Source organism: Diorhabda carinulata, chromosome 11 (assembly GCF_026250575.1).
Source record: "Diorhabda carinulata isolate Delta chromosome 11, icDioCari1.1, whole genome shotgun sequence".
Classification (NCBI taxonomy): Eukaryota; Metazoa; Arthropoda; class Insecta; order Coleoptera; family Chrysomelidae; genus Diorhabda; species Diorhabda carinulata.
The window spans coordinates 10,483,154-10,499,983 of NC_079470.1; the positions used below are offsets into that span (position 1 = coordinate 10,483,154).

Below are 16,830 nucleotides of genomic sequence, written 5' to 3' on the forward strand. Positions count from 1 at the left end.
TGGTTCTCCACTGCTAAACAGCAAATAAGGATTTAAAAAGTCAATTTTTGTACTTTCATAAGACTCCATCCTTCATTAGTTACTGCTCTGACCAGCTGACTTCAATTATTTATTAGACAACCAGATCGTGACGCCCCTGTTATAGTTCACTTTCCAAACAAAGTTTGTGAGGTAGTGCGTGCTCTTTAAAGTTATTTAAAAAGTGTTTGATTAGTTTAATGTTGTATGAGATGGCAATGTGTGGAACAAATCAATAAACATAAAGATATACGATCGTCAACAAAGTTAAAACTTTGTTTGGAAAGTAATCCCTGACCTGCGCTAGCAATGGCAGTGGATGAAGTCAACAATCCTGTAGTCACTTTAGGTTAAGCTTTTTTCGTTATTCGTTTACAGTTCCATCAATCTGTACAGCCTATGAACAAATCACTCAATGCTCGTTCTGTTCCGCGAACAACGTTACCGAACGCAACTAGTATAGCCAATATTCAAAAGTCAAAAAAGTTGCTGTATAACAATTTGTTGCAATTAAAGTTGCACTATAATGGCATTGTCTACTTAAAATAGAAAATGATGGTGATAATATATTTTTCTCGTAAAATTTACACAGACAATGCAATATTTCATTTAAGAATCAATTGCAAAAATATATATGTATATATAGTATTGATCATGTATTTTGTCACAAGAACTGTAAGAGCGGAAAATATATATTTTTCTCTATTAAATACTGCGTAGAGAAGACAAAAATTAGTTTCTCTCTGATATTCTCTGTCAAAACAAGTTTTGATAATTCAAAAAGTACCAATTCTGTGAGTATTTCAGATAATTCGAATTCTCTGTGGTAATTACTTTCAACGATCAGAAAAGTTCATTCATTTTAGTCATCATAAGACTACAATTATGCTTACATTTACATATAAAAGCTCAGTCCATTAACACCAATTGTTTAGGACTAATTTTTTAATGATTCAAGTATGTAAATAGTTTCCAAGCTGAGGAGCACAAAACATCATATTGTCAAAGTCGCTTTCATGTTATTGAAAATTTTGCGTTGATTCAATCTGATGAAAAGTGATTACAAAGTGACAAACTTTTGGTGTCCTTCAGAAACAAATAACCTGAAAACGAAAAAAGGAGAAGTGGATGGAACGTCAATAATAAAGTTCATTATAAATAATATACAACATTAAAAAATACTTTGATAAAATATTTGTAATCTAAACTTGTTTTACGTAATTTATCCACTCAAATTAAGTGTAACAAATAGTGCAAGTGTGTGATGACTCATTGAAAGAAATGAAAAAAGTGGACGAAAAGCAACAAAAACAAACCTTACCAATATCTGATTAAATTAAGTTATGTGCCTTATTAAGGGATCTTAAGAAAGAATAATACACATCAAAATGGATGACAGAAGAGTTGCAGATTATTTTGTAGTCGCTGGATTACCTGAAAATCCAGAATCTTTGGATGAGACAACCTTATCTGAAGGAGGCAATTTAAAAGCAAGCCATGGACAACCCCCTATTACAGATATTAGTGTTATTTTTCCTAGCTTAGGAGAGACTAAACCTGATGATTATGAGGTTATTACAAAAACACCAACAGGTCTAAGTGCAGATTTGAATCATGGTAGCTTAAGAACTATTGAGTGCTTTTTGTGCATAAGAAGAGGCCGGGACAAACCTCCCTTAGTTGATATAGGTAAAATTAAAAAATACTATAATATTATATAATTAAGTTTGTCATTGTTGAGAATATATGTTCTTTTAAATCCTACTAATTTGATATATTTAACAATAAGAAATAATGACAGTAAATACTTGTGATCATTTTATTTTTAAACCAGTATCAAAGAATCAATTTATGAAATTATAGTCTACCAAAATGTTTCTCTTTTTATAATATATTGTGTGTTATAATTTTAATTATTTCCCTGAAAATTAATTCACATATTTGTTTTTTAAAAATATCATGAAAGAATGTTTCCTTAGATTGTCATTCTATAAATAATTCATTAGATAAAACTTACCAAACTTAAAAAATATTGAGATAAGTCAACAACAGGAAGTTGTAAATATTTTTAACCCATATAGAAATTTGATATTTTGGACTTTGCAGGAATATTATTCATGTTAAACAATAAGAAATTAGATATTTTCCATTCAGAAACAATATAGGAAATTTTTAATACTATTTTGTTGAAAAATTTAAAATATTGATATGACTATGTGTATTCAATTTAAGGTTGATCTGCTTGCATTTTTAAATAGCCACTATATATATTTACATGTTAATTTTTTTATTAACATTAGGAGTAATGTACGAAGGTAAAGAATTGCTAATGGAAGATGCAGAAGTAGTTAAAAAGAGTGTAGGAGGCAATATTGCAAACGTAAACAACTCAACTTCTCAGACATTTATTACATACAGAAGAGGACCAAAATCAATGCCTTGTAATGCATTGGTTGTAACTGATGTTTGTGTGGTAATAGCTAGTAAAGGAGAATCACCGCCCCATGCTTTTTGTTGCATAAATAAAAATCTCAACAAAGGTATTGTTGGCAGCGACGTTTTTTTATGCTATAAAAAGTCCATGAATAGAGCTACACTGTTAACTTATAAACCAGAGGTTTTATCAAGGTGAGTAGATAATTACTTTGGTTAAATATTTTGTTCTTATGTTACAACTCAATATGGTGCAATATTTTAGGCGCAGTTAGCCTTATATTGTTTGAGCTCCATATTCTCTAATATCCTTTCTTTCCACAAGTTCTAATTTCTTTCAATATTTAATATGAGTTGTTTTTAATTTCTAGAAAAATTACAAAATAATCCTTTTTTTTAACAAATACACTTTTTGTTATTTTAAAAGTATTTTAAAATAAAAATTAACTTAGTTATGAACATATTTCAATAATTCACAATATAAGGTTTCACATGTCTGATAATTTGATAGGTTTTGATAATTATTTGGCAAAACAATAAAATATGAAACAAAATTGATTATTAATGAATTGAAGTTGACTAAATATTTTCTGATTTATTATCTTGATGCATAAATTCAAGTCTTGTTGTTGTTTTTTATTCTTGGCAGGAATTCTCTTAATTGTAAACAGATACTATTTTAAACTCATCCTTGAATTTATTAGATTGACAATTTATTTAAATCAAAACTTTTTTAAATATGCAGCTGTGTATAATATTCACAAATATTATGTTGATTTCAAGAGATTATTTATTTGGTTCATCCAGTAATTTTTAATTTATTTTGTAATAATGTCTGTTGTATCTTTTCTTGTCTGCTTTGTTGTACAAGTGAGAGGATAATTCAGAAGGCCGATGTTTTGGCATTTATTGGCGACTTATGGAAAGTATTATCCATCCAGTTCATACAATTATTTGCTTGAAGTTATGCACAATTTTTTCATTCCAAGTTTTTTAAATGATGAAGTTACTGGAAAATGAACGATAAACAATAAAAGTTTACTCATTTCTAATCTACTGATAATTAATAACAGGAAAGTTTTATGAAAGAACAGAGATATGTATAACTTATGGTATAAAAATAACTTCACATAATAGAAATGAAAAAAATGGACACTCATATGTTTCATGTATGAAGTGTACATCATAGATAGAAATATTTAGATTTAAATAAATTATCAATTGCTATTTACACTTTGTTTAACAATCCCATATGATTGAAGTTCAGTTTTAATTTACGTCAATAGCTAGTGATAATTAATTAATGTCACATTGTTTACAAAGTTATTGTTGTTTTTTGAAATAATTATTACACTATTGATTTTATTTTCCATTAAAAAAATAGAAATTATAAGTTCACCATTATTGAATTGTGTTTTTGTTTTAAGATTCGACTATTTTAACAAATATAATATAATTACCTATTATTATCAATGATCATTAAGGCACTTGAAAATTTTCCATGTCAATATATATATATATATATATATATATATATATATATATATATATATATATATATATATATAGGCTATACATGGAAACTTGAAAGATATGCCTATAATGAAATAGAAAGAAATTTCCATATTTTTAAGAAATGATTTATTTCAGATATCCTATAGCAGATCTTCAGGATTTTCCGTTTCCAAGTTCTGTGCATTTATTTTGTTTACCAATGGGTGCAACTCTCGAATTGTGGCCTAAAGAAGCTACACAACCAAAACCAGTTTTCAGTACCTTCGTATTGACCGTATCAGATGCTAAACACAAAGTGTATGGTTCAGCTGTTACTTTCTATGAAAGATTCCCAGAAAATAAACTCACTCAGCAACAAAAAGAATTACTAAATTATACAGAGGACTATGATGGACTAATACAAGTTAATAAAAGTATATGTGTGTTATCACACTGGCCTTTTTCTGAAGATTTTGAAGTTTGGCTTAGATGGTTACATGTATGTTATTTAATTCATATGATATATTTTTATTTATGTCGTTTTTGTGCCTCTTTAGGGCATTGGCACCAGTGGTGAACCTCAAGCCATTCCTGTGGAAAGATACATCACACAACTTTTAGATGAAGTTCCATTTCCATCCCCGAGAATATTGCTTCAAATGTCTCCCCAAAACAACAAAGATAGAGTGATATTAACACAGCCTGAGGATTTACCTTTACCAAGAAGTGCCGCAAGCTTCAAACAATTATTGATTAACTTGGGGCCAGAAAATTGTTTACAAGTTTTATTATTGATGTTAACGGAACAGAAAGTATTGATACATTCTCTAAGACCGGATACTTTGACCAGTGTGGCGGAAGCTGTCTCAACTATGTTTTTTCCTTTTAAATGGCAATGTCCATATATTCCTTTGTGTCCACTTGGTAAGTCTGGTCTTTTTATGTAAAACTAAAGCATTTAAAATTTCAGATCAATTCTATTATCCTTAAATTCAGATAGTATTTGGTCTAGAACCAGCCTTTTTTATTTATAAATTTTATATCTGTAAAGTTATCAGTAATTTGGTGATAAGTAGCACATTTCCTATATAGATATGCTATAAAATAATGGTTCAAACTAGTTTTATTGGAATGCATAAAAAATATAAGTTACAGGATGGCATCTAAACTGCTGTATTATATTACATTAACTAATAGTATATATGTTTTCAAAAAATAATACATTTTCTTTATTTTTTAACACAAAAAAGTAACCCACTTGTAGTTTATAAATTTTGTTAGTTTCAGACTGGAAAGTACCATTAACATTTTCAAAAAAATTTTTAAAATGGTTAGATAATCTTAGTGCTTACAGTTGATGTAATTGGATTCAACTTTTTCTGTTTCATCATTTTATCCATTTCACAGTATCACTGATTTTCAAATAACTATCTTCGAAACTCATTAATCTACATTTATCAAGCAATACATATGTGGACGATTTTCATTTTCGTTGTGTAATAAAAAAACTTATATTTTGTAAATTATAATGAACTGCTTATTTTCTATTTTTTTTCAAATATTTTCTTTATATAAACGATATTTTTAGTGTTTATAATTTTCTTTTCTTCTCTTGTTACCAAAGTTTATTTATTTTTTATTAGTGTCAGTGTCATAGCAAATCAATATAGTTGCACTTTTAGTATCATTTCCATTACTACAATAGAGTTTATACTATTTTAGGATTAGTCGAAGTTCTGCATGCCCCTTTGCCTTTCCTTATAGGAGTAGATTCGCGGTTTTTCGATTTATATGACCCTCCACCTGACGTAAGCTGTATAGATTTGGACACAAACATCATAACCGTAAGTGTTTTTCAAAAAAAAAGTTCGAATTACATTCAATATTTTCTTTGTAAGGTTGCAGAAACTCAAAGACAAAATTTAAATATCAAATTACTTCCAAAGAAGGCTTCTAAAATTTTAAAATCTACTTTGGACTATCTACATTACCAATTGAGAAATAATGCTGCTAATAACACATCTGACACGAATAATCCAGATGATATAGAATTAGAGTTTCAAAGAAGAAAAAAGCAAGTTAGTAAATTTCAACTATTTAGTTCAGGATTTAATATTTTTATTGTGATTTTTTTTTCATTGAGTTTTTTTAAAACTCCATTATTTTTATTGTAGCAAGCACAAGAACTTGAAATACAAGAAGCTTTTCTCAAGTTTATGGTTTTATCATTGAAAGGTTATAGATCATATCTTCTGCCCATTACCAAAGCTCCAACTGTTGGTACAACTGACCCTGAAGCTCTGTTTCAATTGAGCGATTTTCTAAAAAGTAGGGATAAGACCAATCACAGGTTCTTCAATTTAGTCATGAAAACTCAAATGTTTATTAGGTAAGCTCTACCATTTGTGTGCTTTTAGATTCTTTTTATTGCTTTGAATTGGTTGCCTGTCAATACTTCTAGCTGAAATAAATTCATAAGAGCATAGTAATACTTTGTCTTGCTGCAAGGAATATTCTATAACTTATCAAATGTTGCTAAGACAATAATTTACTACCAAAGAGTAAATCGCAACTGTGATGATAATTGGACAAGTTTTCTCACAAGTACAAATGGTACAATCGTTGATCTTAAGAGCATCATGAAGGCTGCAAGACACAGATAGAATTGAAAGAAATCTAGGTAAATGTGGTGGGCATGTAACTAATGCAACAAGTTAAGGCAAGGGTTTACTTTATTCTTACAATATTGTATGTGGTGCTTTCAACAAAAAATAAGTAATTATATTATGACGAGATCTCTTAGAAAGTACAATTTGTGGCCCAGAGTACTTGTAACTGAACCTCTGTTAACCATAGAACGAAGAAAGGTATTAATCCTGTGAATGACACATTAGAACTATAAGTAGTACTTTTGATCACTTTGGAGGAGAAATTTACTCTTTTTTTGGCTTAGCTAACAGCTCTTATTTCAATACAAAATCTAAATTAAGTGCTAATTTCGCTGGGGATTATAATTACATTATCTTATTTTAGGTTTATTGAAGAGAGAAGTTTTGTAGCAGATGGTGATCAAGGCTTGGCATTTTTTGATGATTGCATAGAAAAAATCGGCCACGAAGAAAATAATAGTCGATTAATAGAATATGATTCAGTGCATAAAAGTGATAGGACTGTTTTTGTTTTACCACCAGAACCTACTGTACCCGGCAGTAAGTTTTATTATTTATTTTGTCTATATCAAAAAGTCATTTTGTGGTATTTTTTGAAGCTGAAATGTATAAGTATACTCACTTCAACTTGAAAGCGGAATTATTAATCGGACTTGGAAAAAAGAAGAATCCATTATCATCTTTGTTTCAAACAATAACTCCAGGCTCTCCCATGGCTCGAAGAACAAAACAGGAAATAAAAATGGCTCAAAAATTAGCTAGGTAACTCTTTTTTTATAACATAAATTAGTATTTCAAGATGATTTTTACCACAAAAAAATTGAATAAAAAATTGTAACATCTTTTTATTTATTCTGTTGACTTTTATTTGACCTACAATTTTTTTATTTGAGTTTATTCAAACCAATGTTAAATTATTATTTGATACTATTGTACTTCGCAACTGAACTGAACAGTGCTGAAATTATTCTAATACTGAATTCGAACAATGTACTCTTCCAATGTGATTCTGACACGACACTATCATTTTAAATAATAATTTTCGTACAATATTGAATAATTTTGTAGGAAGTGTGTAAGGTCTCCAGATTTATGGGCGGCTTGTCTCTGTGGTACATGCCACACTCTCTATTTCATGATACTGCCCAGTATGTTACATTTGAATGTCGGAAAAGAAAAAGCTATTTTACAACAATCTTATGAGCTCCTCGTTAGAGCGACCAAGTTGAGATTTGCCTGTGATGAAGTTTGTTATCGACTTATGATGCAATTATGCGGAGAACATTCCAGACCTTTGTTGGCTGTTAAATTATTAGTTTTAATGAAAAAGTTTGGGATACAACCCAATGCTCTAACATACGGGTAGGTATTTTGTTGGAATTTGTTAAAAATACCGGGTATTTTATGTTGATGAAACGAATTTCTTTTTAGATTGTATAATCGTTGCGTTTTGGAAGCAGAATGGCCAGCTCATTCTAGTTCTAGCCAGTTATTATGGAATAAGTTGAGAAATGTTGTTATGGGAGCAGCTCATTTCAGGTGGGCTGGAAGAAAGAAATCTTCGAGGAATATGTCTGCATCTACCGAAGGAGGTATTTTAAATATCCCTAAAAATTTTTTCAAGCACTTTAAAATTCCATAAATTAAATTTTCTAGCAAATAGTTTGTTGGATCAGGCAGATCGAACTATCTCTCGATCATCTCTGGATTCCCACGAAGCTATTAAAGAAGACCATCCACCTCCACTGAAAAGAGGTACCAGTATCATTAAGGGTAGTTTGAATGGTCTCGAGGAAGTAGACGCTTTGGAAACGATAAATGGTGATGAAGAGGAAGAAAATAATTTAACATTAGTTGAAAACCAGAATTTCGAAGAAGGTGATCTAGAGCGTACAGAGGTGGAACATAGGGAAAATAATATTCCTACACCAGATAGTCCGTCCGAACACAGATTATTGTCGAGGTTAGTTGACATATTTTTTTAGTGAGAGATAAAATCTATATTATTTTAATAATAAGAAAATTTTATATAATATAATGTTGTATGTCAAAAAAAGGTAACCGTGTCAAATTTCAAATCGAAAACATATTTTTTGATCTCAAAGCTAAATGAAAACAATATATTTTTAAGTATATTGATGAAATTGATATGTTCATCACTTCTTTTTCAACACATTCAAGTTTTTCTTTGAGTTAGTTTTACTTAACTAGGACATATCATAAGGTAAAAGCTACATTTGAAAATAAGTCAGAACTTCCATTCATTTATTTTTTTAATCTAAATACTTCTCATCTTTATAATCATTTCTTATATTATACCCCTAAATTATAGTACCTTTTTAGCTGGTTAGCTTTCTGTTTGTTCGAAATAAAGTGCCATTTGAACTACTGTCGAGATTAGTTGACATAAAGGGACAAAATCTAATATTTTTTACTAACAACACCAAAATTTAAAAAAAGGTAACCATATACAATTTCAAATTGAAATTGTGCTGAATATTATTCAATTATTTTTGAATTAATGTTATTCTTTAATAGAAATCTACTGGATTTGTTCTTCCTCATTGAGGAAGGTATATAATAAAGTGAAGTTCATTATTTTTCAGTGTCATATGTTCCATATTTGTTTACTATAATTTAGTTTTATCTAATTATTGTTATGAACCATCTAAAAATAATTTATTTGTGGTTCCAGACAACTATATGTGATACTGTATACCATAACTGTATCTATCTAATACCACAAAATATTTGTTCTCCATATACTTTAGTGGTATCAAAATTGATAATTTGAAGTGAAAATGTAATTTTGAATGAAAATATACTAAAAGATTATTATCCATAATGATTATGTCATTCTTGTAATTTTCAATTAGGTCTGAAAGTGCTGCAGATGCCAATTTGATCGATCAGGTACAGATTAATAACAAGAAGAGTTGTTCGAAAGTCTTGCAGTTTAATAATGGAACTGGTGAAAAAGAAGAACCAGAGGAAAGAGAAAATGGAAAAATCAGCCCTGGAAAGTAAGTATTTTAATACAAAATACAAAAATAATTGAAACGCTTGGTCCATTAGTTATTTTTTATATTTATGGAAGATGTTTATTTATTACACGTCCTATTTATTTATCAATTACCTTTACATCTAAAATTTATGTATTAAATATTAATATTTAATATTAACATGGCATTCAATTCTTTGTATTTTATTTTATCTTTTATTGGATCGTCAGAGAAGATAATTTGTTGATTGGCTAGTTTCAGAATTACACCAACTAACAAAATATACTTTAATTTTAAATTTAATTAACCTATTGTATATTTTTTATGGTATTTTTAGAGTTTGCCGAGAAGTTATTACAGAGAACGATCCCTTGGGTGCCTTTACCTTGCCTCCTGAAGAAATCACAATAACTCAACCGTCCCAGACAACAGAATCGCAAATTCGCAATTCAAACCTTTCAGTTGAACCCGTCCTTTTCAGATCGTCTGTTCAACGATCGGCTACTTTCGAAGGAAGTCCACCATCTCAAAATAAGTTACACAGATCTGAGACTGTACCAGCGGCAACTGTCGCTTCGAGTTTGGCTAGTTTTGGATCTAGCTTAAAACTTGGATTCAGGTAAAAATAATTATTGGTATATGTTGTTTATCAAATGGGAATTTTAATGTTTTGAAAATAATTAAAGTGATTATTATATTTAAAATGATAATAGTATATTTTTATTTCACTTAAAAAAATTGGCAAACTTTCTTAAACAGTTGTATGATTTGGTTAGACAAGTTTGGAATATGTATGTATGGATTTTGGGATATCAGATACACTGAGACTCAAAGGATCTATTGTGTCCCCCTTTCTTGCTGTGTTGCCCAGCCTATTCCAGTTCCGTCTGCTGTTTTAGATCCGTCTGTGTACCATTTAATGGCATTTCTGTTCATTTCTTGTATTGTATTTGATCTCACATGCTTTAACTTTTTCTCAAAGCTTAACTTTTTTTATGCAGTGTCCTGAGGCATATTCCAGGGTTGGTCATTATTTAGGAACGATTTTTCTTTGGTGATTCCATCTCTGAAGCAGACTTATTTAATGAGAAAAATGATATTATTATGTGAAACACGAGCTTTCAACAATTTTACTAATATTGGAGGTCTGAAACTTACTGGATCTATGATTATGGTTAAATTTTCAAACTCTAGTACATTTTATTTGATTTAGTCTCACTATCATCGGTTCTATAACGTGTGCTGCCTATTTGTGGTAAGCTAGTCCTTTTTGTATTTTCAAGAGAAAAAAATTTATTATGATGTTGCTTTTTTAAACTAACTTGAAAAAATTGTGGTAAAAGCTACCTTAAAAAAATTCAAAGAGAAAATTACATAAAAAACATTAAAATACTCTGATATATTGACTAATATATTTGATTGACTGATTCATTTTACAATACAATTTTTGTATTTGTTATAATTGGAATTATATGGCTAGTTCATTATTAGCTGCAGTAACATCCATTCGAGAAACTGTAGAATTAACACAAAAGTATTATTAAAATATTTATATGTAAAAATTATTAAACAATATTTAATGACAATGAGGAACGCCTCATGAAGAGTGAAGGTATCGGGATCTCTAGGTACAGTTTTTACTTGCGTCAGGAACAACACTGTTCAATTTCTCACTGGAAGGTGCCGCAAAGAGCAACTGAATGAATCCCGGGGGAATTATTTGCAATAGGCCCATACAACACCTCGCCTATGCAGATGATGTTGAAATCATGGCACGAACCGATTCGTCTCTTTCAGGAGTGGTTGAGGAATTAGAGCGAGCCGTTGAAACAAGAGGACTCAAAATCAATGAACAGAAAACCATGTACATGAGAACCTCAAGGATAACCACATTCCAAGTCAGAGAACATCGCTTACCTGTGTGCCAACAATTCAAATATCTTTTTTTGTTCTCAAAGCTAAATGGAAACAACATATTGCTCAAGTTTTACTTTCCTAGGAATACATATCATGTGGTAAACCTACATTTCAGAATGCGACTGAACTTTAATTGTTCATTTCATTTATTTATTATTTGATTCAAAACACTTTCTTTCTCTATAATTCTCATTAAATTTTTTTCTTATCTTGTGTTCCCAAACCAAATGAAATTTGAACTACTGTCCAACTCATTAAACAAAACATGGTTAGTTCTAACTTTTGCTGTAATTAGATTGATATAAACTATTAGTTTAATTACTTTTCATGTTAAAATACCTACCAAACTGTCAATGAAAGTTATATCAGTTTTGTCAAATATTTTAGTCAAAATAAGCATGTGAACAGTGAACTAAAGTTAGATAAAATGGAATAAAAGAATACATGGTACTATTACCAACCAATTATTTCAATTTATTGTTCAGTTATACACAATTTAATCTCACTTTATTTCATTGGCATGTAAACATATATGTGTAGTGCATCTTGCATAATGAGCTTGTGCGGCACGTTGAAATGTAGATTTCGAGTAGTAGACGTTTACAATTTTAGCCGCTATTCACCGTCACGCCTTTCCCTGCGCAAAGCTGATTTGAAAATGTCCCAACAGTTCATTGAGAATGCCATCAATAATTTCAGGTAAGTACTGTCTTTCATGTTTTATAGAAAATATATTTATGTTTTAAATTTGCTGAATGCTATAACTAACTATTGATTTTTTGGTTTTGTACATATTATAATAATAGAGTTGAAATTCATCACTAAAACATTTTTTATTATCGATGTGATTAAATAAATGACGACGAAAAAAACAGATTATCCTAACCTCACATTATTGATATGTATAAAGATGCGTGGCAACCTTGCATGTTATTTGATGGATCGTTTTTTTTTCATTTTGAATGTTTTTGTTCTAGTCCAAGTAGTTTAACTAGTAAAAAATCCAACGAATTAATACAAGGTGGTCTCAGTTCAATCAAATCAGCTGCTACGACTATGGTTAAGAAAATGGAGGAGATCAAAGAAGCGATTTCAACGTCTACTAATTCTACACCTGTTAAAGTTTTGACTAGTGACGGTTTGGGCGGTAGAGATGCTGTAGAAGGTGGAGAAGGGGATTCTAATGATGGTAGTGATTATGGGGACAGACATAGAAAAATATCGACTGAAATGAACAGTTATAGGGGTAGTGTTACAAATTTGAAAGAATATGATGAAGGTTTACCGGATAGTTTGTTTCCAGTACCGAAAGCAGATAGTTCGGGTAAGTACATCAGTTTCATGTTAAAATTCAATCATTCTGATATGATTTTTTAAATTTTCAGAATGTGAAATAGACATATCATTAACGACATGTTCACAGTGTCACAATTGTTCCTGTCTCTTATACGACGAAGAAATTATGGCCAACTGGTCATCAGAAGACTCAAATTTGAACACTCTTTGTCAAAATTGTAATAAACCCACTGTACCTTTTTTGACAGTGTCAATTACGGGTCCTGATATTGAACCTTGTGATCCATTCAGCATACCTTACTTAAATCCGCTCGTTTTAAGAAAAGAACTGGAAAACATTATAACGCAAGAAGGGGATTTATGTTTGTCTGATTCAAGATTTGTTGATGAACATCCCATCATTTATTGGAATCTTATTTGGGTGTTTGAAAGGATCAATGTTCAAACGCATCTGCCCAATTTGTTTTTAAGGAATAAGGCATGTTCTAACAGGGGTAGCAGCAGTAAATTGAACACAGATAATTGTGATAGGTTAGTACTATGCTAAATACTGAATATTTTATATATAGTTCTTTATGTTTTCCACAGAAAAAATAATTATTACGTTGGAGTGTTGACAGTTGAATTTCTAGTATAACACTCATTGAAAATTTAAAAATTGATGGTTTCAATTCACATCATCACTTTTGTAGGTTAGGAAATGGAGGAACCACTTCTATGGAGCCAGTTGAAGAAGGAACAGATCCGTTGACTCAAGAACTTACTGCTTTGGGTAAGTTTCATAATTTTACTATTTAATGAGTATATGTATATGTAATTATTTTTGTTTCTTTGAAAGCTGAGCCAAAGGAAAGAGAATGTAAGTTGTGTGGCTAATTTTTGTGTTTCATTAGTGCTTAATTAACTATTAACATAAGTCAAGTATACTTTGAGTACAATCTTGATGCTTTAATTAGTTAATAATTTATAACTTTACTGGAAAACTCTGATCCCTGGAACAGACTGGTATCTTTTACATTATATTGTTTGGGGATTTGTTTTGGCTTTCTAGACGCTCTCCACCTATAACTAAAAAGATTTGTGCTCTGACCTAAAGGAGACTAGGCTGTCTTTCTAAGATTTTTTGTTCCACTTCCTAAATTTTTATCACTCCTCTTTCAAGGTATCCAAATCATTTGCTGTCTCTATGGCTTGCGTACAGAATCTGCAATTATCGTTCTCTGCCATTCTTTTTTTAGGTTTCTTAGCTAATACGAGTATGGTTATGAATATTATGGTTGCGTTTGGCCGGGAGAGTTTCTTCAGCAAGTCATATATTCAGTTGTTGATTTGACATCTCATGAAGACATGCAAAGATCTGGTCCAAAATATGGAGGCGTTACCTCTTTTTTGAAAAGTTTAATGTCTCATTGCTTGGTATTCTCTGGTGGCCTAGTAGGTGACTAAAATTCACTTTGTTTCTGTTAGCTCTTAGAGTCTGTTTACACTCCTATACTAGCTTGAACGTGCAATCAATAAAATTCAGTACTTGCAAGGTTTGAAAAATAGTGAGTGCTTTTACTAGTGGTATGGAGAGTTTGCATTTTGGTCCAAAAATGTCCAATCCAGTTCTTATTGCTAGCTTTGAATTATCTGTATATCAGAGAGATGAATTTCGAACTTGAGGAAAACCTTTATTGACTGGTATTCCTTATTTATATCAAATGTTATGCAAGGAGAAAGGTTTTTAAAACAATTGTGGAAAGAATTTTTCTTCTTTTAGATTTAGTTTTGTAATTAGATATAGACTACTGTTGAAATTGTTTTTATAACATTTATAACAATTAGATTGAGAAAGAAAGGGTGGGTATAACTGCTTATGCATAATTCCCTGTCGTAGGCTATTTTCCTGATAAACAAGTTCACCAAGTTAGAAGCAAACCGTTGAAAGGTTGCACGGTTCTTACTAGCTCAACAATATAGAGAAGAACGTCTTGCAACAAAATGCTTTAGTTTAATGTTTCAGGTTTTTTACTTTTTATTAATTTACAATTTTTTTCTGCTAAATCCTAATCAAAATTCATCTACCTGCCAACGTTATGTTAGTAAAACAACTTCTAGTATAATTTTCAAGTGCTAAGATTTTACCTTTAAATATGTTTATGTTTAGCACAAATGGCAGCACAAGTTCGTTTGAGATGTTTTTGGGATGAGCCAGGATTGCATACGGAGGGTCCTCCCATGTATATCCTGTGGAAAATGAGGGATACTTTGCAATTTAATTCTAATGGAAAAAGTTTGATAACGAAGACGTGAGTATCATGCAACATTTGGAGGATATCACTATATCTGAGTTTATTTTACAGATTTATGCAACAAGTTATAAATTTCATTCGTGTGAGCGATTTAGCAGAGCCAGTAAGGACGTTATCCAAAGATAGGAAAGACGAAGTGAATCCCAAGTGCAACTCAATTTACAGAGACATTCTATTTTTGGCTTGCAAAGTATTAGGAAGAGATCAAATAGATATCAATACGTTTGATAAAGAATATGCTGCTGCCTATTCGCGAGCGACTGAACGACAAAATAAACTCTATTCACAGGATAAACCTATCAGTTTATCAGCTCTTTATTGCAGACAATATTTCCGACCTCTAACGTTGCCTTGAAATCTTTTGTAAAGAATATTCTGTTAGAAAAGTTAAGTTTTAGTTTGTTATTATTCCAATTGAGAAGATTTTGTAGCAGAAAATAACCAAAACCGAAAACGATCATTTGTTTTTTGATAATTTAACTGAAATTTTACTGCAGATAGAAGGGTATGGGAATATAAAGTGAGGGACACATCTTACAATTTTTACTGCTGAACAAAAATCCGTTTCTTGAAATTATGTGCAATATTTTATTATCGATAAAGTTTTTTGTTGAATATTTTCATGTTGTATGATTACATATTTGATTTTAAATCTCTAAACCTGTACAGTTATAAAGCATGTCCTCAATTGTTTTTATTCTCTTCACCGTTTTGTTTGTCAGATGAATGTTTCAGTACCTATCGGAATAATTTCTTCCACTATTCTGTCTTTTGGTATCTTCCTCAATTTCTCCAAAGTTTTTACTCTTTTTGTCCCATTTATTTAGATCTTCTTTGGTCTTCTTTTTTTATTAATTCCGTTATTTTGTTTTGTTGATATTTAACAATGTGTCCTTACCAATTCAGCTGTCTCATTTATTTTCTCTATTATTGCTTTTTGTTCTGTTACTTTCCTAATGTTTTTGCTCTTGTCTCATTTAGTTTTTCATGCTTCCTCCATTGTTAAAATTTAATTTAATATTTTATTTATGATGTATTATTTCTTTAAGGTTAACAGTATTTACATTAGGCATCTAGCGGTGTAAAATAAAATTGTTAATTTCTCTATTATGTCTTTATTTCCCTTACACATTCCTATTGTCTTTATACCTCTACCAACCGATAGTTGTGGTAAGTATTGTTGAGGGGATACAAAGTGTTGAAAACTTTTGGTAGAAGAGGCTCAATCTCAGCGTTAATGATAAAAAAGTTTATATGGAAAGAATTACTAGGTGAATAGTTGAACCTTTTCCCTTGATATATAAAACTACAAAAAAATTAAAACATAGTATACAGAATGAGAAAAGAACAATGTCTTCTTGTTTGCACTAATACAGCAGAACTTCCACAATCAAAACATGTTAGCTTCTCTCGGTAATAAACTAAATTAAAAATGAGGAATATAAAGATAAAAACCTGGATCAGGCATAACTGTTTTAAGAGGAGGGTCATTCAAAAATTCATTGACTCGCTGTCGAGAAAAAATGGGTAATTTTCTGACAAAGTTCCCTTTGATTTTCAGCTTATTGAGCTGAAAATCTCACTAATGAATGGTTAGACCTGCATTTGGTTAGATGCAAAAAAAACTGAAAGCATTAAGTGTTGTAAAATTAGGTGAGAAAAAATGCAAGAAAAATCTTTTAACATTTTATTAATAAGAAATATTTT

General features: G+C 30.3%; 1 protein-coding gene across 4 annotated transcripts; it reads left to right on the forward strand.

Moving 5' to 3' along the window:
• Positions 1 to 492: 492 nt before the first annotated feature.
• LOC130899316 (DENN domain-containing protein Crag) lies at positions 493 to 16,230 on the forward strand. 4 transcript variants are annotated; one of them, XM_057809170.1, is made up of 21 exons: positions 493 to 1,707; positions 2,319 to 2,646; positions 4,102 to 4,444; positions 4,503 to 4,869; positions 5,668 to 5,789; positions 5,844 to 6,023; positions 6,120 to 6,334; positions 6,979 to 7,154; positions 7,214 to 7,376; positions 7,683 to 7,976; positions 8,046 to 8,206; positions 8,271 to 8,577; positions 9,491 to 9,637; positions 9,954 to 10,235; positions 12,146 to 12,232; positions 12,511 to 12,857; positions 12,919 to 13,360; positions 13,522 to 13,601; positions 13,668 to 13,688; positions 14,979 to 15,120; positions 15,175 to 16,230. In XM_057809170.1, the coding sequence occupies exons 1-21, from the start codon at positions 1,407 to 1,409 to the stop codon at positions 15,476 to 15,478; spliced, it is 4,809 nt and encodes a 1,602-aa protein (XP_057665153.1). In that variant the 5' UTR covers positions 493 to 1,406; the 3' UTR covers positions 15,479 to 16,230. The 4 variants fall into 4 exon arrangements, with proteins under 4 accessions (XP_057665153.1, XP_057665155.1, XP_057665154.1 ...); XM_057809172.1 differs by lacking the exon at positions 12,146 to 12,232 and having other exon boundaries at positions 519 to 1,707; XM_057809171.1 differs by lacking the exon at positions 13,668 to 13,688 and having other exon boundaries at positions 566 to 1,707.
• The last annotated feature ends 600 nt before the right edge of the window (positions 16,231 to 16,830 follow it).